General features: G+C 44.0%; 2 protein-coding genes across 2 annotated transcripts in view; one reads left to right on the top strand and one right to left on the bottom strand.

Annotated features, from left to right (window-relative positions):
* Positions 1–19,619, bottom strand: part of THSD4 (thrombospondin, type I, domain containing 4) — a 704,860-nt gene extending 685,241 nt beyond the window's left edge. The window contains exon 1 of the mRNA XM_011953812.1: positions 19,565–19,619. The gene's annotated coding sequence lies outside the window, so the exon portion shown is untranslated. The remainder of the gene's footprint in view (positions 1–19,564) is intronic.
* CT62 (cancer/testis antigen 62) lies at positions 3,585–5,190 on the top strand. Its single transcript, XM_011953814.1, has 3 exons — positions 3,585–3,697; positions 4,336–4,354; positions 4,439–5,190. The coding sequence occupies exons 1-3, from the start codon at positions 3,585–3,587 to the stop codon at positions 4,712–4,714; spliced, it is 408 nt and encodes a 135-aa protein (XP_011809204.1). The 3' UTR covers positions 4,715–5,190.
* Positions 19,620–25,140: the final 5,521 nt, after the last annotated feature.

Here is a 25,140-nt window from a genome sequence, read left to right as displayed (position 1 = left end):
TGCGCGGGCGGCCAGCGGTTCAGGAGCGCGCGGAGAGCTCTGGCTCGAAGTTTGCGATCCGAGAGCGGGATCCGCGCTCCGTCGGTCCCTCCTGCCTCCCCCTTTGCGGCCTCCCGCTGTCATCTGGAGCCGCTCCTGCCGCCCCCTGGCGGCCGCCGCGGGAAGGGCCGGCCCCCATCCGCCCCCGACTCGCAGACCCCCGAGGTCAACCACAGGATGGTCCCTGGGTCCCAGGGGAAGAGACATCACTCAGTAGGAGGGAGCACGGTCTAGACAGAGGCCACGAAGGCGGGAGGGGGCGACAGTGGACAGGAGAGTGGCCCAGCTGGCCAGGGCTGTCTAAGTGAGAGGAAAAGGGAGAGGGCGGTTGAGACCAGGCCCTGAATTCCGCGTTCGTCTTATCCTGAAGTCTGTGGGGACCTGTTGAAGGACTGGGGCACGGGACGGACGTGGGCGTCCTTCCGTTTGGAACAGCCATTCCGGCAGCATCAGGATGGGGCGGAGGCAAAGCGGGGAGCGGGCGAGGCAAGTGGTGCTGTAAACCTGTGCGAGAAGGGGGCGGTGACTCTAAGGGCAGGAAGGAGCCCTGGTCACACACACACTCCCACGCAAGGTAGGATGCGCTGGGCTCCTTCTGAGGCCAAGGGAAAAGGACAAGAGCCCTCCAAATTCCAACTGGGGTTAGACAGCATGGGGAGGAGACACACACACCCTGACAGCCAGAGCCGTTCGGGATTCTTCCTTGTCTTATTCAGGGTAATATTTTGTTGGGGGAAAAAATGCCTGCTGCAAAAAAAAAAAAAAAAATAGTAATTATTATTATTATTGTCATTAATAATGATAAAAATCAAACTTTGATACCTTCGTTTTACGAATTGGGAAATTATTGCCCCCAAAAAGGCATGACCAAAGAGATGCGGTTAGTTAATGGCGGGAAAATTACTAGGGCCCAGTTTCTTGAGTCCTAATTCAGAGCCAGATTCTTTACATTCGAGCCAAGGGGTTCAGAGCTGGGAAGGCAGGAAATAGAGTGACTGTGTGGAACTGTCTCTTCTTTCCCCCAGAGCAGGGAGGGGGTGACAAATATTTGAAGAGGCTCTCCAGATACGGGCGTTTCCCTAAATTTGAGTCAGCCTGTTTGTTTATCGCTGCCTCTAAAGCTTGCCTGCAGGGCTTGTTTTGAAAGTGCAGGTGTACCGAGAGGACAATGAAGGAGGTGGCAGAATGCAAGCTCCCTGCCCCAGAGCCAGGCCGCACCAGGGCTGGGTGCAGGGTGCTTCGTGGGAGCAGAAGGGAGCTCCCAGGGAAGATGGTCCTCCAGAAAAAAAAAATTAACAAAAGGGAAAGTGGCAACCCAAGAGATTAGGCCAAAGAAAGAAACACCACTTTGAGTGCTGACTACTGGCCCAGAGGCTGGCAGAGCCAGTTCTGACTTATTCAAGAGCTGGTTCCAACGGAATGAAACAATTCCACACTTTATCCAACAGATTTTGATGGGAGGCACCTGGTGTAAATGGGATTAGATTAATTCTGAGTGTCACGAGTCTCATGGGTCCAAATTAAGTCGATCTAACAGCTCTAGTAACTACTGGCCAGTTTAAACCATTTAGAACTGATTAAAAAAAAAAAAAACCTGCACAACCTTAGAATGTACTTCATGTCACTGAATTGTACACTTAAAAATGGTTAAAATGGAAATTTTATGTTATGTACATTTTACCATAATTTTAAAAAAGAAAGCAAAACTAATAAGATTTGTTCAAAGATTTATTAATTCATTTGAGACACGTATTTAGTGCCTTGGTGTGGCCTTGGTGCTAGGATTCAAAGATGAAAGGAAGAAAACTTTCCATTCTAAAAGAAACTCCACACATATAAGGTGAAGAAGATGAAATACAGCCAGAAAACCATACCAGTAGGTGGTAGGTATATGCAGAAGTATTTAGGAGCTCATACAGGAGTGCCTGCCTCAGGACAGGGAATCTGGGATGTTGTGCTGAGCTGAATCTTTTTTTTTTTTTTTGAGACGGAGTCTTGCTCTGTCGCCCAGGCTGGAGTGCAGTGGCCGGATCTCAGCTCACTGCAAGCTCCGCCTCCCAGGTTCACGCCATTCTCCTGCCTCAGCCTCCCGAGTAGCTGGGACTACAGGCGCCTGCCACCTCGCCCGGCTAGTTTTTTGTATTTTTAGTAGAGACGGGGTTTCACCGTGTTAGCCAGGATGGTCTCGATCTCCTGACCTCGTGATCCGCCCGTCTCAGCCTCCCAAAGTGCTGGGATTACAGGCTTGAGCCACCGCGCCCGGCCAAGCTGAATCTTAAAGAATTGAGTGAGTTCATCGAATAAGGTCTGGGGCAAACAGGGCTTAGGAGCAAAGGATGTGGTTTTGTTTTTTTGCTTTTTTATTTTTTAATTTTGAAATGATTTTAGACAAATTTCACAAATAGTACAAAGAATCCCCTTATATCCCCCACCCTCTTCCTCTAATGTTAACATCCTACATAACCCAAGTACGATTATTAGTGAGCAAACTTGATTCGACAGACCTAGGCTGGCTCCTCAGAAGTGATTCCAGTCCATTTCAACTTTGGTCAAATTGTTTTGACCAAATTTTGCTTATATGTCACAGGAAAGTCTCTTTCTTTAAAGTCAAGATAATGCTTGTTTTATTTGTTTATTTATTCTGAGAGAGGGTCTTGCTCTGTCACCCAGGCTGGGGTGCAATGGCACGACTGCAGCTCACTGCAACCTCCATCTCCTGGGCTCAAGCAGTCCTCTCACTGCAGCCTCCCAAGTAGCTGAGACTACAGGCGTGTGCCACTACACTTGGCTAATTTTTTTTTTTTTCATTTTTTATTTTCAGTAGAAAGGAGAGCTCGCTGTGTTACCCAGGCTGGTCTCAAACTCCTGAGCTCAAGTGATCCTCCGTTCTCGGCCTCCCAAAGTGCTGGGATTATAGGCGTAAGCCACAGAGACCAGGCTATACTCATTTTCAACAAAGAGATATTTACATTACGTGTAAGCATCAGTGAATATTAAGTATGCTAAAACAGCAAGTTTTAGCATACAGTCTTGTTATATTTCACTTTTATCCAAATGTGTCTCTTATGTATGAATCAGAGGAGCAGAATTTGATCCTTGCGTATAAAATATCTTACTGACCCTCACCAAAAGAGAGAGTCAAGAATAGGTGCTTCAGATCACAGTCAGAAGCTGACTTGTGCTTACCCAGGCTGGTGGCCTGCCTGGTATATCAGTGTCATCTGTACACAGCATCTTGGAGGGTGGGTCACCCCTTTGCATATCTGATGTGATGAACTGCTCACTACCTCGTAAACTAGCCCACATTGTTTTTAGAGGCTCTTTGTTAGAAAGTCCCGTGTAATTTTGACCTGAAACCTTTTGCCCTGTGATTATTATCCATTGGCCCTAGAGGCAGCTCCCAAATGGACAGACAAGAAACTGTCACGTGTCAGTTCTGTCTATGTAAGATAGCTCTAGCTTACACCTGTTGTCCTATTATAATTATTAATTAATTATTAATAGTGTCCCCCTTCATTCTCTTGTCCTAGTTAAGGTGATAAATTATGCATATGGCATCCTATAGAAGACTGTCACCGCCCCACCTCACTGATCAGCTCTCTGCCTACAGCCACACCCACAGAACATTCAGCCATTTCTCCTGTGGTCCCCAGCCTGCGCACAGCATCTGCACATGATGAGGCCTCCCAGATCTCTGAGGAATGAATGGCTCACTGCTGAGAGCAACTTCCTGGGAGTTCAGGGCACGTGGAACTGGAATAAGAGCAATGTGTGAACAGATTACAGGAAGGCAATATGGGACAGCCGGACCCTTTGTGGGGAAATTTATGGGGAACACAGTTTTCTCACTTACAAGCACTGAGATTGCCTGAGAGGGGAGAGATGATGCAGAGTGTCCCAAATTTATTTGACCTGGAATCCTTTTTACCAGCAAAACATCTATTGGGCCTAGAGTTCTGAAAATTGCACTTTGAAAAACACTGCTCTCAGCTCTTACAAACACTCGTGTTTTCATCCTAACTGTGCTTCAGAGAATTGTGTCCCAGCAGGGAAGGAAAACCCTGTATAATTCTCTCCGTTGCTAGTATTTGGAGGTGAGATGAAAATGGACCTACATTGGAACCCCTAATTTCAGGCTCTGAAGGAGGTACCAGGATCCATTATGATGCTTGTAAAATTGTTCCTTTCATTTTCCTGGTTGTAAACTTATGTGGACTGTTAAGTCAAGGCAAGCCTGTGCCCAGCAAATAAGAAGAAAATAAGGGATGCATGGTAAACAAAACAAAACACTTCGAGAGCTGGTCAACTTGCTGTTGTTTTGAGCTGTTTCTAAGAATCTCAGGGTAGATTCCCTCCCCTGCGTGCCTCCTTAACCCAGTCCTTTTTCTTCCTCCTCCAGGGACTCTGGAATGCTGACCTACAGTCTGAGTTCCCGTGCCCTTGTCTGGGGCTGACTCTCTACTTGACCTGTAACCCACAACTGGGCAAGAGAAAATTCTGCAGCCACAGCTCTGAGGACATGAGCAAAATGGTTTCCAGACGGAATGTCAAGGATTCACATGAAGTGGCAGGGAGGCTTCAGGCCACACTTCAGGTTATCTCCTTCTCTTTCCCTTTTCTGCTTCACTCTTGCTCTCATCCTCTTTCTCGCCCCACATCTGGTCAGAGGAGATAGGAAGGTTCTTGTTACCTGGTACAAGACAACTTTTGGAATCCCAGATATTCAGATTATTTCCCCTTTTCCTCTTTGCAAATGATAATGCTCACAGCCAAGAGGCATCACCCGGATCTGAGGCTGCTTCTCCTTAGGACTTGCAGAGAGAAGGAGAAGGCAGGGCTGGCAGCCTCCAGTCCACAGCCTTCCTTTCTCCTCCTGGCGATGATTAACTAGGCCTAGACAATGGAGATCTATGGCGTATGCCCATGCGCCAGGGCCTCCTCCTCTCAAGCATGGCTGATCAGTCACTCGCCTGTCTATCCTTTATTTATTGAAGCCAACTATGAATGACTAAAGGAAGGATGAGAAAAGTCACCCAAGGTCAAAGGGGACAGTGTGGGAGACTGTTCTAGACAGAAGGAAGCACCTTTGCAAAGGCCCTGAGGAAGGCAGGGCACTCTCAAGGAGCAGAAGAGCTGTGTGGCCTCAGAATCCACAAGAGAGAGAGAAGGTGGGGAAGCAAAGCAAGGTGGGGCGGCCTGGGGTCTGACTGCACAGAGTCTACTGGGCCTGGTTAATCATCCCCTGACGGCCACAAAGGCATGGGCCTGTCCCGTCAGAGCAGATACAGGACACTGGCTGGAGCAGGCCCTGGAGCCCGCTGCTGTCCTGGAGGCCTTGGGGAGACCCAGGGTTCCCAGAGTGGAAGAAGGAGGGGCAGCTTGACGTAGTGGCTGTTGATCAGCTGATATGGAAGTACATCATTTTATTAACAATTAAGAAAGCAGTGCTGTGCAATTCTATTCAATGCCCGTGATGCTTTCGGCCGTTTTTATGAGTTGTGTCATTTTCAAATGAGCAAGAGGAAGCCTCTAAGGGGGTTTAAGCTGGGGCAGATGTAATCAGATCTGTGTTTTTCCAGAGGGAGAGAGGGGAAAAAAAAACCCATTTGTTATTTTTTTTAAAAGGTAATGCAAAAACATCATTCCACAGTTCTCTTGTAATGAAAAAAATAAATGCAAACTTAAGCAAATCCATCATTCTGAAAGAATGCCCTGTATCTGCCTTTTCCTTCCTGGGAGACCCTCATAATGAGGTCCTGTCCTTCACCCATTGCTCACACTGCCGCCTGGTACCTCTTGTGACCAGGACTGCAAATCTCCAAGACCACTGGAGCAGGGTGGGAGAGCTCAGCCAGGAAGCAGTTTCTCTGTTTGAGGCTAATCAGCTTACATTGTGCTTGAAATTGCTGTCACCTTGGCCTTGTTGGCAATTTTCCCTCTTCAGCAAACCGGTTTTCTTGTTGAATGAATTAATTTTTATAAAATCTCAGAGATAGGGCATATCCAGTGAACACTGGCCAGATATGGTTTATGCATAAAACCAGGGCACTACAAATGACAAAGTCACACGGTCTCCAAGTTCATGGCTTTGCCTTGCCTCACTCATCTTCATCTTGCCTCTCTCTCTTCAGCACACAGAGCACCTACTATGTGCCAGTTATAACGGCTCACCAGACAGTGCTGCCAGAGTGTTCCTGGGCCCCACATTCCGTTTTGTTTGTTTGTTTGTTTTTGTTTTTTAATGTTTCCTTTCACCACTCTGTGTGTGATGGCGGAAACTTTTGCTTCTGAGCAGCAGTTTGGTGTCATAAAAGAAAGCAGTCAGTCCCCCAACCACTACACTGCCATTACTCTCTGGCCATCCCATCGTAGAAGTCACCAACCTTTGAACTGCAGTCGCCTCCCCTGTGGAATGGCAAGAACCTAATTATACCTGTTGAGAGAGTATTGAACAGGCTCACACCACCTGGTATAGCCCCTTCCAGTTCTCATATCCACGAATCTCTCAGAAACTCTGCAACAGGAAAATTATGTGACTCGTTTTGGATCCATCTGGGAAAAGATGACATACTCAGAGAAGTATGTGACTTCTTTTTTAAAAATTTCAAGCTGCGTTTGGAATAGCTTCTTTTATTCCCTGTAATGCAGAGAATTACCATGCAGCTCTAGTGCCACATCATGGCTTACAGACAAAACTCTCCATGATCCGTGTCTTGACTCATGAAGACATTGACAGAACTGCTGTGTTTGTTGACTTGGGTAGGATGAGAGAACACCTGAGTGGGTGACCCTGAAATGGCTCCTCTATTCCTCTGGTATTAGGTGTTTATCCAGAAGCTACAGGATCAGTGTTCAGGGCCAGCTTCTTCCTAAGTTCTTCTTTCCCTATTTAAAATCTCAGAATTCTAGAGGTAGAAGAGAGTATTTTCTCTTTCGGTTTTTTGTTTGTTTGTTTGTTTGTTTTTGAGACAGTCTCACTCTGTCACCCAGGCTGGAATGCAGTGGCACGATCTTGGCTCACTGGAACCTCCACCTCTCGCATTCAAGAAATCCTCCTGCCTCAGCCTCCTGAGTAGCTGGGACTACAGGCACACGCCACCACACCCAGCTAATTTTTGTATTTATTTAGTAGAGATGGAGTTTCACCATGCTGGCCAGGATGGTCTCTACTGCTTGACCTCATGATCCGCCTGCCTCAGCCTCCCAAAGTGCTGGGATTACAGGCGTGAGCCACTGCGCCTGGTCCTATTTTCTCTTATTCAGATAAAAAAACAGAGGCCTAGGGGAAAAAATGAGTTGCAGACATTCACACCATGAGTATGTTGTCGATTAGAAATAAGAACCTATCTGATGGGCCTTGAGCTATTCCAGTGAGCCCCCTCCCCATTGTCCTGTCCCTCGGAAGTCCATGGGTGGAGAAAAGCAAGGGCTTCAGGCTGTCAGAAATAGCCATGGAAACTACTTAGGACATCTTGAATTCCAAATATCATACATATTAAAGCTAAGGATCTTCCCCGCTCAAAGCATATTTAATCTAACCAGGTTATTATTTTTCTTCTTTGGAGTTAAAATAGAAGCCTTGTGGGTTCTCCCTCATGGGCTTGTCCCAAAGCTTAGCCCAGCAATGTGGACCGCAGTCTCTGCTACTACTGGTGCCGCTTTCCAGAACTCAGCCTCTTGCCAGAACTCCTCTTCTATGAACCTCGGGTTTGTTCAGGAAGAGTTTCGAGGGCTGAGAAGCATTTCTTCTATAGTACTGGGACGGCTCCCACCTCCAGTCCCCAGCAACCTGAGCCCTACAGTGGCCACCTTATCTCTATGCCTCCATTGTAAAGAGCTGCACCTATCCTCATATCTGCCAGCAAGCAGGCCATGTGGAGGTGGAAGGCATCGGAGGAGGCAGAGGAGCCCGAATTGTCTGCATGCTTCGGGCACAGGTTTCCTAGGAGGAGAGATGGAAGGTTGCAGGGTGGAATGGACAGAAAATGAAGCAGTGATTTGGAAAAAAATAATAGCAGCTGGTTTTCATCTGTGTACTAGCCTTGTGACCTTGAGCAGTGGCTTAACCTGCTGAGCCTGTTTCCTCATCTGCAGAGCTGGCTTGACACTCACTGACTGCTGACTTCTCTCAAGGGGGAAAATGGGGAGAGAACACTCTCGTGTCCTGTGTCTTCTCCATTAACATCCTCAGTCAGAGAGAAGTTGGTCTGTTCTTGGTCTGTCCCTTTTGTCTGGCTAGCTATATTGCCATTCTTCTGTTGTCACGGGAACATTCCAAAGGATGAATGAAGGGTATGGGATCAAGCAGAGGCAAACATGAGCAAGAACAAGTGTGTAGATTAAGATACAAACTTCTCCTGACCCAGTCCTGCGAGTGGAAAATACCACACAATGAGAAAGAAACCAAATCACCCTGACATGCGCTCAGATATTGTGGTGTATGTCAAAGGGTGGGCCAAAAGGCTTGGTTTCTTTTTCTTTCCTTTCTTTTCTTTTTCCTTTTCTTCTCTTCTCTTCTTTCTTTCTTTTCTTTTTCTTTCTTTTCTCCTTCCTTCCTTCCTTCTTCCTTTCCTTCTTTCTTTTCCTTCTTTCTTTCTTTTCTTTCCTTCTTTCTTTCTTTTCTTTCCTTCTTTCTTTCCTTCTTTTAAAAACAGGTTGTTGCAAAAGGAAAGAAAACAGGAACACATTGTTTCTTTTTGATTGATTAAGTCAATTGGACATATCAAACTTTTACTTGTGAGCATCTGAAGTTCCCTTGAAGCTAATAAGACCTTTCTTCTGGATAACATTTTCATGAAGACAACACATCAGGTTGTGAAAGGTACATTGGTTTTAGAGGTAAACAAATGTGCACTTGGAGCCTTGCTCTGCTAACTTCCTGACTGTGTGACTTGGAAAAGTGACTTTCTAGTCTGAGTTTTTCAACTCTCCTCTGGCTATAATGATTTTAGAGGGCATGGTTGTGGTAGTCATGACTGAAGTTCACCAATTCAGGGATGAGATTTCACTTCCCCTCCCTTTGAAGTTAAATGTGGCCATGTGACTTGCTGTGGCAAATGGAATGTGACTTCTCATTTTAATTTTTTTTTTTTAAGTTGGTAGCAGCTTTAAGACTCAATGTACAAATCATCGTGTTCCTTCCCACTGGTGCTAGGGTTGTGGAATGCTTGGATAGCCTGGGTCTCAGAGGACTGTGATCCACAAGCACCCACACCATTCATTGAATGTACAGCATCAAATCTCCCACTGAGATTTGAGTTTGCTACTGCAGCAAAACCTAGCATATCATGACTGATATAATGGGTGACACAATACAATATGATGACATTTGTAAATACAACTTGGCAATGGTAAAGTGATTGGAAAGCCTTGTTGTTTTCGTGTTCAGAGGTAATTGTGCTGATTAGTAGGCCCAATGTAAGGGATAAATTCCTGCATGGGTCAGGCAGGCTGCACCTTTACCCCAGATCATTTTTCTCCACCAGGGGCCAGAATCAGGAAAATCTGAAAAAACTCCCCAACTGATCTGCCATGGTACCCAAATACCAGTTCTGCCTTGAAATAAAGGCCAATCTGAGTACTGAAAGTGGGAGTTTAGGGAAATTCATCAGGCTCTGGGAGTGGAGAATACTGAGGAATGGTGGGGAGGCACAGTAGTGGGAGTAGTCTTGAAGAGCAGCCATGGAGAACTGAGGCGTGTGTCATGGTGGGAAGTCCTTGCAATGTGAAGGTTAAGCACACCGTGCACGAGGTCCCTGGCCCTCTTCTCTCACCATGATACATACCCTGTCCTCTCATGATAATTTTCTCCTGTAGCCCTTCCACAACAATTTATTCCAAGTCATTCTTTATGCCACCCAAGTCTGACCTCTGACCCTCACCTCCAGGCTCCCACTTCCTGGATATTTTGGCAGGTGCTTCAAGCACAGTGTGCTATGGATAGAACATATCACTTCCTGTCCCACCTCCAAACCCTTTTTCTTATTCCATACTCCATATCTGGATGAAGAGCTATCATCTTCCCAATCATTCCAGCTCAACATCTCAAGAGTGCTCATGGCCTTGGAATACTCTTTTTTTCTCTATTAATATGAAAGGGGGAAACGCAAGCCAGAAAAACAGTTGAAGGCATTGTGCGGGCCAGGTGAGGTTGTGGTTCAATCTTGGTGTGAATTTGTTCTTTTGAGAATTCGTCTTTGGGTGGAATGCCTCCAATTGTGGATTCAGAAAATAGGATGAAATTCAGAGGAAAAGAAAATAGGATAGTGTGGTGTGATAAGAAGTATATCTGGTCTTTGTCCCAGGTCCTGGCACAAAGAATCTAAAACCCTTGGAATTTCCTTAGTTATGGGGTGTCCTTTCTTATTTTTAAGGAGCCCCTTTGAAGCACACCTGAGTTTATACTAAAGAGGTAATTTAGGGTAGGACCACAGATAGCTTCAGGATGGGACTGGACACCAGAAAAACTCAGGGATTAGGAGGTTGAAACTTTCAGCCCTACCCACTAACCTTTAGGAATGGGATGGGGGGAAATTAAATTCTATAAAAACTCTGGGAAAGTGGGGTACCCCAATTCCACAGGGACAAAAGCTCCTATGCTTGGGACCCTTCTAGACCTCACCTAAGTCTTCATCTGTATCCTTTAAAATAAACAAGGAAATGGCCTGAGTTCTGTGAGCTATCCCAGCAAAGTATTGAACCTGAGGAGGTGGGTAGGGGGAACCCCAATCTATAGCTGGTTGGTCAAAAGTACTAGAGACCTGGGCTTGTGATTGACATCTGAAGTAGAGGCTGAAAACTAAAAATAAAATCCTAAGCCCCTCGCTGGCTGAAGAGACCCCCTCTCGGCTACGGGGACCCTAGAAAATCCTTAAAAATGGAATTCCCAGCATGACACAAAGGGAGGTGATACACGGCCGGGCGCGGTGGCTCAAGCCTGTAATCCCAGCACTTTGGGGGGCTGAGACGGGCGGATCACAAGGTCAGGAGATCGAGACCAGCCTGGCTAACACGATGAAACCCTGTCTCTACTAAAAAAATACAAAAAACTAGCTGGGCGAGGTGACGGGCGCCTGTAGTCCCAGCTACTCAGGAGGCTGAGGCAGGAGAATGGCGTGAACCCGGGAGGCGGAGTTTGCAGTGAGCTGAGATCCTGCTGCTGCCCTCCGGCCTGGGCAACAGAGCAAGACTCCATCTCAAAAAAAAAAAAAAAGGGAGGTGATATATCCCCACCTTTTTGGAGTTTAGGCACAACTGACCATCATTAATATTAAAATGCAGATCATAAGATTAACAAAACAGATTCCTTGTGACAATAAGATATCAAATTATAAAGAGGATATAAGGCCATGCCGAACAAGGGCTAAGTCACTCACCCCTGTGGATCACTCTGACCTCAAATATTGGTTCACATACTTCCTTATCTTAACTTAAAACATTCTTTTCTGTTGACTCCAAATTTTTACACAAAGCTCTACTCCTTTAATCAATTGCAAATTAAAGAATCTCTGAATCCGCCTGTAACCTGTAAGCTCCCTCTTCAAGATATCCTACCTTTTCAGGCCGAACCAATGTATACCTTCCATGTATGAATTTATGTCTTTGCCTATAACTCCTGCCTCCCTAAAATGTATACAACCAAACTGTAATCTGACTGCCACAGACACGCTTTCTCAGGACATATTGAGACTCTGTTCTCTAGGCCATGGTCGCTCATATTGGCTCAGAATAAACCTCTTGAAAACATTTTCAGAGTTTGGTTTTTCCATTAACAGGGCAATCTTGTGAGACTGAGACCTAACCCCATGGGATCTGATGCTTAATTCCAGGTAGACAGTGTCAAAATCGAATTAAATTGTAGGGCATGCAGCTGATGGCAGCAGAATTGGAGAACTGCTTGGTGTGGAAAAAAAAAAAAAGCCCCACACGTTTGCTGTCAGAAGTATTGTGTGAGCAAAGAGAAACAGTCTGTTTTCTCCAGATGAACTGCCTAATTCTTTCCAGCCATATAATAAAGAGTTATTGCTAGTCAATAAGTTTTGTTTTTTATGAAACTTTGGGAGGGGGTGGACAGTAAGTGCCATACATATAAACGAAGATATCATTTGCCACATAGCAAATGATTGATGATTTAAAAAGCAAAAGCAGAGCCTTATTCCAGAAAAGATGGAATAAGGAAGGACACACTAAATGTAACTGTGAATCCTGGACAGAATGGATGGAGGTGCTATCTGAGAGTTCTGAAACACAAATCATAGCAGGTGGCTTTGGGAAGGAGACGAGAATTCAAAGTCCAACTAAATCAGTAGTGAGTTCGCCTTTTTTTCCCTTCCAATATCAGCCAGCCTAGACTAAAAGGCAGCCAGAAAGCTGGAAGTATGAACCAGAGGAAGACAGAAAGAGCTGTAAGAGAAGACCTCTCTAAAAAACAAGAAAGGAGATTCTGAAGAGTCAGAGAGAGAGTAGGGTGCATGGGAACCCCTGGCTTTTATTATTTTTTTCCTTCTTTCCAGCCTCAGCCCACAGGCAATATTGTAGCAGCAGTGTTGGTGGCAGGGGCTGAGGGGGTGGGAGTGGAGCTTGGCAGTCATCTAAGACTCCAAGAGAGGGGAATTATTCTGTTTGACTGGAGGAGCAGTGTTCACAAGAGTGTGTGGCAAATCTTTCTTCCTTTTTTTTTTTTTCATTTTCTCTCCTCCTGCCACTTGACTCCAAACACAGAAACAGTCATGGTAAGTGTGGCAGAGCAGAGAAACTGAAGCCCAGGCTTGCTCACTGGAGGGCTAAAAAGGGAGGCCCCAAGGAGCCAGAGGGTGTTGGGGAGATCATGGAGAGTAGGGAGCTTAAGACAGAAATCCCACAAACCTATGTTTTAGCTCCTGGGCTCACCTCCAGGCTGCACATGTATGGATCTCATCCTAAACACCCTACCACATGTTTGAAGAACTGAAACTGCAAGGTAGAGCCCAATCCAGGCCCATGACTGGCCACTGGGTGGCACACACACAGGACTGATCTGAATAGCACTGCACTCCGAAATCAGAAATGATACTGAAACCACAGCCCAAGAGGCAGGTTTGGACTTGCAAAAATAATATAATCTGTTTCATTTCCTGCTTCAGAAGAAAATAAAAAGCCCTCTTTTTAGGATTTAAATCAGACCTGGGGTCCTGTAATGTTCAAAATGTCCAGAATATAATCCCAAATTACTCAGCATATGAAGAACCATGAAAGTCTCAACTGGCAAGGAACAAGACAATCAACAGACACTAACCCTGAGAAGATACAGATGTTAGAATTATCAAACATTTTTTAAAGCAGCAATTATAACCATGTTCCATAAAGTAAGGGAAAGCGCTCCTAAAACAAATGGAAATACAGAAATTCTCAGGGGGAAAAAAGAAGATATAAAAACAGGCCTGGTGGAGCGGCTCACACCTGTAATCCCAGCACTTTGGGAGGCCAAGGCGAGTGGATCACCTGAGGTCAGGAGTTCGAGATCAGCCTGGGCAACATAGTGAAACTCTGTCTCCACTAAAAATACAAAAAATTAGCTGGGCATGGTGGCAGGCACCTGTAATATCAGCTACTCAGGAGACTGAGGCAGAAGAACCTCTTGAACCCAGGAAGTGGAGGTTGCAGTGAGCCAAGATCACACCATTGTACTCCAACCTGGGCAACAAAAGCAAAACTGTCTCAAAATTTTTTTAAAAAAGGAAGATATAAAAGCAAACCAAATGGAAATATTAGAACAGAGAAAGAGAAGGACACTAACTTAAATTTCAGATTCACTGGATGAAAATTAACTTAAAGATAGATAAATAGAAATTATCTAATCTGAACAACAAAGGAAAGAAAATTGAAAAAGAAACCCAGCAGAACCTTAGGGGCCTGTGTGAAAAAAATACCAAAAAGTTTAATATTTGTGTCATTACACTCCTAGAAGGAAAATAAAAAGGATGTTGAATGGGAAAAAAAATATTTTAAGAAATAATGGTGGAAAAACTTATTGCATTTCACAAAAGACATGAACATGGAGATTTAAGAAACTCAGTGAATCCCAAACAGGATAAAATCAAAGACACCCACACATTATAATCAAACTTATGAAAACTGTTAAAATAAAGAAGATATCCTGAAAGCAACCAAAGATAAATGACTCATTTCAGGTAGAAAAACAATGATTTAAATGACTGTGCATTTCTCATCAGAAACCACGGAAGCTGGAGGGAAGTAGAATAACATTTTTAACATACAGAAAGAAAAGAACTATCGGCCCTGCACAGTGGCTTATGCCTGTAATCCCAGCACTTTGGGAGGCCAAGGTGGGCAGATCGCCTGAGCTCAGGAGTTCGAGACCACCCTGGGCAACATGGTGAAACCCCGTCTCTACTAAAACACAAAAAATTAGCCGGGCATGGTGGCACGCACCTGTAGTCCCAGCTACTTGGGAGTCTGAGGCACAAGAATTGCTTGAGCTTGGGAGTTGGAGGTTGCAGTGAGCTGAGATCATGCCACTGCACTCCAGCCTGAGCTACAGAGTGAGACTCTGTCTCAAAAAAAATAAATAAATAAAATAGAAAAGAAAACTATCAATCCAGAATCTCATATCCAGTGGACACATCTTTCATGAATGACAATGAAATAAGGACATTCTCAGATAAACAGAAAGTAAGAAAAATTCTTTGATACCAGACTTCTTCTATAAGAAATGCTAAGGAGAATTCTTTAGACTACAAGGAAATTAAATCAGAGGGAAACTTTAACAATAGTAATGAAATAAGAGCAACTGAAATGGTAGATACCTGGGAAAACATAATAGAATTTAAGTTCTTTGAAATAGGTGAAAGCACAAATTGTAACACTGACTGATGAAATCTTCAATGTATGTAGTCATCATAGTACATGATACTATAATGACTACATAAAGAGGGGAGGCCAAAGGTACCTATATGGTGAGAAGGTTTCCATACTCCACTTGAAATTGTAAAATATAAGTAGACCATATACTGTAATCTCTAGAACATCTACTAAAATTTTTTTACAGAGATACAGTAAAAATATCAATAGAAAATTAAAATAGAAGACAAAAATATTCAAATATTTCAGAAGAAAGTAGGAAAGGGAAAATGAAAATCAGAAGACACAAACATAAAATATGTGATAAAATGGTGATCTAAGTACAAACATATCAATTTTATTTTATTTTATTTTTATTTATTTCTTTATTTTGTGTGTGTGTGACAGCATCTCACTGTGTCACCCAGGATGAAGGGCAGTGGTGCAATCATGGCTCACTGCAACCTTAACCTCCCAGGCTCAGGTGATTCTCCAACCTCAGCCTCCAGAGCAGCTGAGACCACAGGTGTGCATGCCACCATGCCTGGCTATTTTTGTATTTTTTTGTAGAGACAGGGTTTTGCCATGTTGCCCAGGCTGGTCTCAAACTCCTGGGCTCAAGTGATCCATTTGCCTTAGTCTCCCAAAGTGCTGGAATTACAGTCATGAGCCACTGCACCCAGCTCTCAATTCTTACATTAAATAGTATAAATACATAATGATATAAATATTAGATATCTGCTTCTATGTAACAAATTATCACAAACTTAGCTTAAAATAACATATGTGCCAGGCGTGGTGGCTCAAGCCTGTAATCCCAGCACTTTGGGAGGCTGAGACGGGCAGATCACGAGGTCAGGAGATCGAGACCAGCCTGGCTAACACAGTGAAACCCCGTCTCTACTAAAAAATACAAAAAACTAGCCGGGCGAGGTGGCGGGCACCTGTAGTCCCAGCTACTCGGGAGGCTGAGGCAGGAGAATGGCGTAAAAACTCGGGAGGCGGAGCTTGCAGTGAGCTGAGATCCGGCCACTGCACTCCAGCCTGGGCGACAGAGCAAGACTCCGTCTCAAAAAATAAAAATAAAAATAAAAATAAAATAAAAAAATAACATATGTTTATTATCTCAGTTTCTGTGGGTCAGGAATCCAGGCATGGCTAAGTTAGGTCCTCTGCTCCAGGGTCTTTCATGAAGCTACAACCAAGGTGTTGTCCAGGGCTGAGGTCACATTTGAAGACTTTACTGGGGAACAATCTGATTCTAAGCTTGCATGCACAGCTATTGAGACAATTTCATTTCTTTTGGGCTGTTGGATTGAAGGCCTCAGTTTCTTGCCATGTGAGCCTCCCCAACATGGCAACTTACTTCATCAAAGCCAGCAAGAGAGTGAGTCTATGGAGAAAGACTGCTAGCAAGACAGAAGTTACAATCTTAGATAGCATAATCACAAAAGTGACATTCCGTCACCCTTACCATATTCTATTGGTTGGAAACAACTCGCAGGACCTCTCCATACCTGTTCATTCTTAAGGAGTGCAGATTAAGCAACAATATAAATCCAAGAGGTAGGACTCAATAGAGGCCGTGTTGGAGTCTGTCCACCACACCTACCAGTTAAAAGACAAAGACTGAATGAATTCAAAGCAAACAAACAAAGAAAACTAAGACACAACTACATGCTGCCTAAGAGAAGCTCACTTTATTATTTTTTAATTTTTTGAGACAATATCTCAATTCAAAACAAAACTGTCACCCAGGCTAAATGACTGTACATGGCACAATCACAGCTCACTGCAACCTCGACTTTCTGGGTTCAGGTGATTCTTCCACCTCTGCCTCCCAGTGGAACCACAGGTGTGTGCCACCACGAGTGGCTAATTTTTGTATTTTTTGTAGGGAAGGGGTTTTACCATGTTGTCCAGGCTGGTCTCAAATCCCTGGGTTCAAGTGATCTGCCCCCCTTGGCCTCCCAAAGTGCTGGGGTTACAAGTGTGAGCCACCATGCCCAGCAAAACCCACTTTAAATATAATAATATATCTATGAACAGAATGAAAATTAAAATATAGAAAGAAAGCTAAACCATATAAACACTAATCAAAAGAAACCTGGAATATGATTTTATCATTAAAATAGACTTTAGAACAAGGAAAATTACCAAGGATAAAGAGGACACATTGCATAATAATAAAAAGAGCCAATTCACTGAGAAGACATAGCAATCCTAAATGTATGTATACCTAACAATAGAATTTCAGAATACCAAATCCAAAAACTGATAAAACTGAATGGAGAAATGACACGCCCATAGAGCTGAAGACATCAAAGCTCTCCCCTCAGTAACTGATAGTATAAGTAGACAGAAAATCAGCAAAGACATTGAAGAACTGAGCAACACCACCAACTAACTGATTCTAATGGACACTTACAGGTGCACTCCATGGCAGAATACACATTTCTTTCAAGTGTCCATGGAACATTTTGGGCATCTGATGTACAATACAACTCTTCCCCAGACCACCAGGAGGCAAGGTCTGTGGCCAGAGAAACACAGAAGTAGTGGTCACGGGGTGGAGTACGAGGCATTTTCTTACTTTATCCTCTAACCATCCATCCCTGACTCTCTTAAAGGTCGCTGTCAGACCATGGTGAGTGCAAACTGAAATGAAAAGGTAGTTCTCATTGTAATCCAACTGCAACCAGCTTAAACAATTCACAACAAATTTTATTTGCATACAATTATTCAAGCACGTTTGATTGGATCAGACCTGGATTTTAGACTTGCAGGTGTCTGGTTTTGAAACACAAAATCCAATATTTTCTGCCTGGAAAATATATATATATATATATTTTAATGTAGTTAATATAAATTACCTTTCCATTTCAGTTTGACTATTAATTGCATTGTAACTAAATTTGCATTCTTATTGAGTCTCTGCGTGTTTTCTTCCACTTCTGTACTAGTTTACCATTTGGATAAGTATATTATATACCAGTCCAGGTGGCTCCCGGGCAGTCAACATAATTCTGCATTCATTTTTATACTGCCCATCAGCCAGGAAGTTGCGACTAAGTAAAAATGATGAATGTCCCAATATCCAATGATGATTTAGTTCATAAATTTTTTAAATAGAAAATGTGGGGCCAGGTGCAGTGGCTCATACCTGTAATCCTAGCACTCTGGAAGGCCAAGGCGGGCCAATCGCTTGAGTCCAGCAGTTTAAGACCAGCCTGGGCAATATGGCGAAATCCTGTCTCTACAAAAATACAAATTATGAAATCATGTCTCTACAAAAATACAAAAATTATGAAATCCCATCTCTACAGAAATACAAAAAATTAGCTGGGTGTGGTCTCACAGGCCTGTAGTCCCAGCTACTCGAGAGGCTGAGGTGAGAGGATCACCTGAGTCCAGGAAGATGAGGTTGCAGTGAGCCATGATCACAGCACTCCAGCCTGAGTGACAGAGCGGGACCCTCTCTCACCCCAAAAAAAAAAGTGAAAGAATTTTTATTGGAAAGTTATATTCAGGTTATAGAAGAACTGTTCCGCAGCTCACATAATCAACATAGTTACCACAAAAGCAGCACTGCCTTGGGACACAGTGTGCGCACAGATCTGGAGAAACAAGTTCTCTTTGACAATGTGTCCTATTGCGGGTCTGGCTCCTATGAAGTAATGCAAGTGTATTGTCCCTATGAAAAAAGATGTTTCCCCAAAAACATCACTGCAAGAAGGTCAGCACTGGACATGAAGTTTATTCCCATAGAGGGAAGCTCATGTCTAGATAATTGGGGAACAATTTTTTTTGGCAAACAACTTGCTTCAGTTTCATTAAAACTCACGACAGTCATCAGTCTAAGAAATAATTTTAGTGTCAAGAGTAATCCATAGAGCAATGAACATTACAGATTGTGTGCTGAATCAGGAAAGAGTTTGCTTTGGACTTAAAAAACAAATATATATAAATACACATCTTTCTGTGACCTATGAAAGCAAAATGTAAATTATAAGATATAATGTATAACAACATCTATAACCTGTTTCTTTTTTCCCTCTCAATAAATAGGCTTCTTTGTTGTTTCATTTGCTTGGGTTTTTTTTTTTTTCTTTTCTTTTCTTTTTTTTTGAGACAGAGTCTCGCTTTGTCACTCAGGCTGGGGTGCCGTAGTGCTCTCTTGGCTGACTGCAACTTTGACCTCCTAAGCTCAAGCAATCCACCAACCTTAGCCTCTGGAGTAGCTGGGACCACAGGCATATGCCACCACTATCTGGCTAATTTTTGTATTTTTTGTAGAGACGGGGTTTCACCATGTTGCCCAGGCTGGTAGCGAACTCCTATACTCAAGCAATCTGCCCACCTCAGCCTCCCAAAGTGCTGGTATTACAGGCGTGAACCACCATGCCCAGCCTTTCCCCTCAATAAATAGTTAATAATATATTTTGAAGCTATTTAGCAATGCTGCCAGGTTGATCTGGTTTAAACTATTCAAAGCTGGTTGAATAGTTTCAGTGGTTTTTCCCAACTAAGGGAAAAGCTATTGAAATCAGAGCTGATTTGATCCAGTTTGAACCAGCCTATTTTGACAAAAGTGACTTTAAACAGTTTTAATTCCATTAGGATCTTTTTGTTCTACTAAGAATCACTTTACACTGTTTTCCCCTAATATAAAGCAATTATCACTTGCCTGAATCCAGTTTCCTCCTTCTGAACTGCTGTGATTTAATTCACGTTGGTCTGATCCAGTAAGGACAAGTTAGATGCAGGCTTATCTGGTCTTGATCAGCAGGAACTGCTTGGAATCTGATGTGTGTCAGTTTGGGACTGTTTTATCCTGTTTGAGCTGGCTTTACCCAGTATGATCCAGGAAGGTTGGCTTGACTTGATTAGAACCAATTTAAGCAGGTTTTAACCAACTTGGAATCCGTTTGTTTCTTAAAAAACTAGTTGGCTTTCCTTAGAAATCTGATGTTCGGAATGGCTTAGCTTATCTGAGCCTATTGTGAACCACACTGAGTGAGGTTACATCAGCTAGCACTCTTCCATCTGTTCTGAAACACAAAAATGTGGAAATGCTAGAAGGCCAGATTACAACAGGGTTAGAGTATAAAGGAGGTGGGAGAAAATGGAAGGTATTGCATTTATACTCTTCTAGATACAGGTTGAAAGAGAAACTCAGGGTCAAGAGATGATTTTTTGTTGGTTTGTTTTTAAATATGGAGGAAGGTCCCCAGAGAGGTAGGAGGGCACAGACTAGAGGGAATGAGTTGGAAACCAAGCAGGATCAAATGTATATTGTAATTACCTTAGGGGGTTATATTGAAAGGGTAATGGGTAGTGCTAATATAAAAGAAAATTTTTATCTTTTATCATAGAACTATAACTTTGGTTAAACAATGTGTGTAGCTGATTATATTCTTTTGACGATTCTATCAAATTTCCAAGAGTAATAGTTTTCTCCCCTCCCTCAGGACATTTGGAGAGCACATGGACATCTGTGTCCCGGCCTCACGGTACCTCCCTCATCCTCACAGAAAGAGGAAGATGAGAGAAGGGAGGGAGGCCTTTGGCAGCCAAGGGAAGACAAGTTTCAGGAGTTCATGAAGCACCATCCCCCACCCCCAGTGAAGACCCTACCAGAAGATCTTATGTCCTGAGCTATGTTGAGTGACTGCCTCATTACCACTCCCTACTGTTATGTCGCAAGTGTCAGGGCTGTGGCAAAGGTCAGGCTATCATTATTGGCCCCTTCAGTAGACTGACTCTAGCGTTAGGGCAACCATATGTCCCTGTGTGCCCAAGACAATCCTAGTTCACATCTGAGGCCCCAGTGTCACTATTAATAGTGACCTTGTTTCACTCTCAAAGCTGTTCCAGTTTGGGCAACGAGTTATATAATCAAAGTCCCCATCTCCTTTCATCTGTCTGTCTTTTTTTCCCTTCCATAGAGATTGTATCCATCCCCACAGCTTAAAATTCTTTCCCTCTGAAGATAACTACTGAATTTTCATCTCTGTCTTTTTTCCCTGAGTCCACAATTTCCACTTGGATACTGAAACAGTCACTTTCTCAGTGCTGGTGCAAATGACACAAACTGACTAGTAGTGATTTAGCCTCATTCCCATCACTCACCCCTGCACTCCTGCCACCCAGAAAACTGTCACCTGAGTATTGATTGTATGCAGCCCCAACACTAAAGAAAGATCGGAAATATTTGTTCCCATGGTGGAAAATAAAGGGCTATTTGCCCATGTTGCCAGGCTTCCTCTGGAAAGCATCCGGGAATCATTCCAGAAATTTCATTTCCAGGTGTGTTTCTTTAAGGAAATATTGTGGAGCAGAGAAGGAACGCACTGTGCAGGTGCCATTGGCTGTGGGCATTGCTATGGCAGATCAGCCTTATTACTGAATAGCAAAGGAAGGAGTCACCGGGAAAACACAACACAAACAGGCAGAGTGCACACGCCACGGCCCCAGGAAGCCACAATCATGTGGCTAACATGGTTCCAGAGTGTGGCACTAGGGAGGCCAACTTTCTGAGCTGCAGGTTCACAGCCTGGCCATGTGGGCAGGGAAGACAGGCTCTACTCCAGGATCAAGGAGCAAGGCCATATTTCCTCTTGATTCTGGGACTCCCTCTTGAGACTGATTGGCTCCAACATTAGCTCTTGAGAAAACCGGGGTCCCTGCCTTCCTGGGGAGCCTGAAAAGAAATTTTGCTGTCCACAGCATCTGGAGCGTACAGGAGACAGGTCAGCAGCTGTGATCAGCAGAGGCACACACACCAGCCCCTGGAGATGGGTGGTTTGTCCTGAGCCAAAGCTGGGCTGGTTTATAAACCGCACCTGTGAAGAGAAGAGGGATGACTCCAGTGGGACATTCCTGAACCTTGTGCACCTATTCACCTAGGAGAAGGAATGGCTGGAGCTGCATCTATCTTTCTGTTTATGAAATATGGGCCCAACTCCAGTGACAACATAATTTTTAGACCATTTAGTGGAATAATAAAAGTCAAAAGAGAAAAGAGAACCTACATGGACTTGCACACTTAGCTCTCTGCTAGGTGCATTATAGAAAAGAGCTTATTGAATTCTTACACAAACCCCTGAGGATGAAAGTCCGCTGACCTGGAGTCTTGATAGCCAGGTACTTAATTCACCTCCCTGAGCCTCAGTTTTTGTGTGTGTGAAGTGGGCTGGCCCTACCTAACCAGTGTCTATTGCAGAATGATGAGGAAACTGAATGAAATGATGGCTGAAGCTGTGCCCTGCCAGCTCCCTGAGATGTCATTTAACCTATGTTTGGGGGAAGATGGTCTGGTTCTTGGGCTGTGACTCCTGGATACTGTTTATTTCCACAGGTGGTGCAGATTTAGGAGAAGTCCATCTCGGGTCAGGTTTCCCTAAAGGCAGATCTGAGATGATGATTCCAGGACATATCACTTACTTGGGAGGTGAGCTCAGGAAGCAAGGGAGACAGCAGGGGATGAGGCCGGGAAAGAAGGAGACTCTGTACATGGTGTGTTCTTGGGAGGGTTACTTCCATGGGCAACAGGGACTCAGTCCCCCTAGCGACCCTCTAGGAACCTGTGCAACCCCCCTCAGAGTGGCACTGCTGAGAGGGGTGGAGCGGGGTTTATTCACCAACTCCTGTTCCTCACGGTAGAGGCTCACTCCGACAGCCTTAACTTACCTGAACCCCTGGCCTGAGGAACTGTTTGCAGGCAACCTCTAGGGCATGCAGTTGGGGGACCAAAATGCCTGCGAAACAGAGTTCTCCCCAGGTCCAGAAAAGGAGAGAGAGGAGACAGAGGAAAGTGAAGGTGGAGAGTTAAGACATCTGGAAAACATGTGGCGTCTGCCCTACATCAAAGCTGAAACCTGGAAGATTAGAAATTCGGGCTTCCAGGATAGAGTGCTTCTCCCTGCTTCCACTCATACTCCAGCAGCCTCCTGTCCAACCACTCCACTTGCAATAGGCACCCATTTATGGAGTAGAGGGTGGTAGAACTGGAGCTAGTTCAGTGCTGTTGGACAATGAAAGGAGCACTTACGGTGCCTCGTGCAGCATTCATTAGCAGAGAATCTTAAACCGATGTCACTGGGACTTTGACTGGTAGGCTGCTGTCATTGGGGGCAGTATAATCCTGTGGTTATGAGCAGGAGTTTTGGAGTGAGACCAAACTGGGGTCAAAGTCTAGTTCCGTACCTTGTTAACTGTATAAACTTAGGCAAATTACTTCATCATCTATGTATTTATCTATTTATTTTTAGAGACAGGCTCTCCCTCTGTCACTCAGGCTGGAGTGTGGTGGTACAACCATAGCTCACTGCAGTCTTGAACTTCTGGGCTCAAGTAATCCTCCCAACTCAGCCTCCCAAGTAGCTGGGACTACAGGCACAGACTGCTGTGCCTAGCGAATTAATTTTTTTTTTTTTTTTTTTTTTGTAGAGGCAGGGTTTCCTTATGTTGCCCAGGCTGGCCTCAAAGTCCTGGCCTCTAACCATCCTCCTGCCTTGGCCTCCCAAAGTGCAGGAATTATAGGAGAGAGCCCCTACACCTGGTCATTACTTTATCTTTTTATGCTGAAGTTTCCTCATCTGTAAAATGGGGTAAAAAGTACTAAACTTGTTATAGAACTGCTGTGAGAGTTAAATGAGATAATGCTCTTATCACAGTATCTGACACATAATGAACACTCAATAAACTCTGGCTAATATTCTCAGTCATTCCACAAATATTTATTGAGTATTTTCTATGTGCCAGGCCCTATTTCAGGTACCAGTGATACACCAATGAATTGAGATAGATTCAATCTAATTTGTTATAAAATTTAGATTCTATTGTCTTAAAGACAGACAATAAACAAGAAAATAAGTTGATAACTAACCATTATCATTTCACGTAATAATATGGTTTGGATGTGTGTCCCCTACGAATCTCATGTTGAAATATAATCCCCCATGTTGGAGGTGGGGCCTGTTGGGAGGTGACTGGATCATGGAGGCAGATTTCTCATGACTGTCTTAGAATCCCCTTAGTGACATGTGAGTTCTCCCTCAGTAGGTTCACGTGACATCTGCTTGTTTAAAAGAGTCTGGGACCTCCCGCTTCTCTCCTCTTGCCCCCACATCTCACCATGTGATGCACCTGCTCTTCCTGTGCCTTCCACCATGATTGGACGCTTCCCGAGACCCTTACCAGGAGCAGATCCCAGCACCATGCTTCCTGTCCAGCCTGCAGAACTGAGAGCCAATTAAACTTCTTTTCTTAATAAATTACCCAGCCTCAGATATTTCTTTATTGCAATGCAAAAGAAGACTAACACAGGTAATAAGAAGTGCTTGAGCAGAGATCTAAAGAAGTGAGGACACAAGGATCCTGGGACAGCATTCTAGGAAGTGGGTGCAGGAAATATGAAAGCCATGCAATGAGAATACTTTATTCTCATAAATAAAGTGGTTTATGAGTACTTTCTATAAAGAGTACAAAATACAGTAATAGATGAAAGAGGAATTGGAGATTGAAAAGAGATTTATTGATTTCTTAATTAATTATTTAATATAATATAGGATGTTATCACATATTGGTATGCCAATGGGATGAACCACAAGAAATAGGAAAATCAATGTTACAAGAGAAAGATGTCAGGTCCTTAAATAGGAGAGAGGGTTAGGGCCCTGTGTACAGGTGGCAGATACCCTGGACTGAGGCTATGGCAGGCCATCCCTTGCAGCAGGGAGAAATGCAGAGGATAAAAATACAGCCACAGAAAACATTCCTGGATGCTTAGGGAAATTGCTTTTCTCTTAAAAATTTCCAAAAATTCATCTTAAGCACCTATTAAATGGCTCATCTGGAGCTGAAGGTTTTGTGCTGCCTGCCAAGCAATGACTTGAGGTTCGCAGCCAATCCCAAGAGAGTAAAAGTGGGGACAGGAGGTCAGAGAGCACATTCTCTTCCATCTGTGCACGCCTTCAATAAACATTGGATTGACTGGAATTATGAGAAACTGAAATCATTTATTGAAGATCTGCTTAAAATATATTTACAGATGGTGCAGAAAACCATTATCCCCAGGAAGGAATGACAGCATCCACAGACAGTATTGGAACTGTCCTGAGAAGATCAGTCTGAAGGTGGGAACCCTGTCCTGATGGGATGTTTCACTACTGAGAACTGGGACGGGTCCATTGACTTGGTATCTGTTTAATGACATGGCCTCTTCTTAGGCAGCAAGCTCCCTGAAGGAAGTGGTTGTGT

This window comes from Colobus angolensis, unplaced genomic scaffold (genome assembly GCF_000951035.1).
Source record: "Colobus angolensis palliatus isolate OR3802 unplaced genomic scaffold, Cang.pa_1.0 Scaffold372, whole genome shotgun sequence".
NCBI classification, from domain to species: Eukaryota; Metazoa; Chordata; class Mammalia; order Primates; family Cercopithecidae; genus Colobus; species Colobus angolensis.
This window is presented reverse-complemented; position numbering and strand designations above follow the sequence as displayed.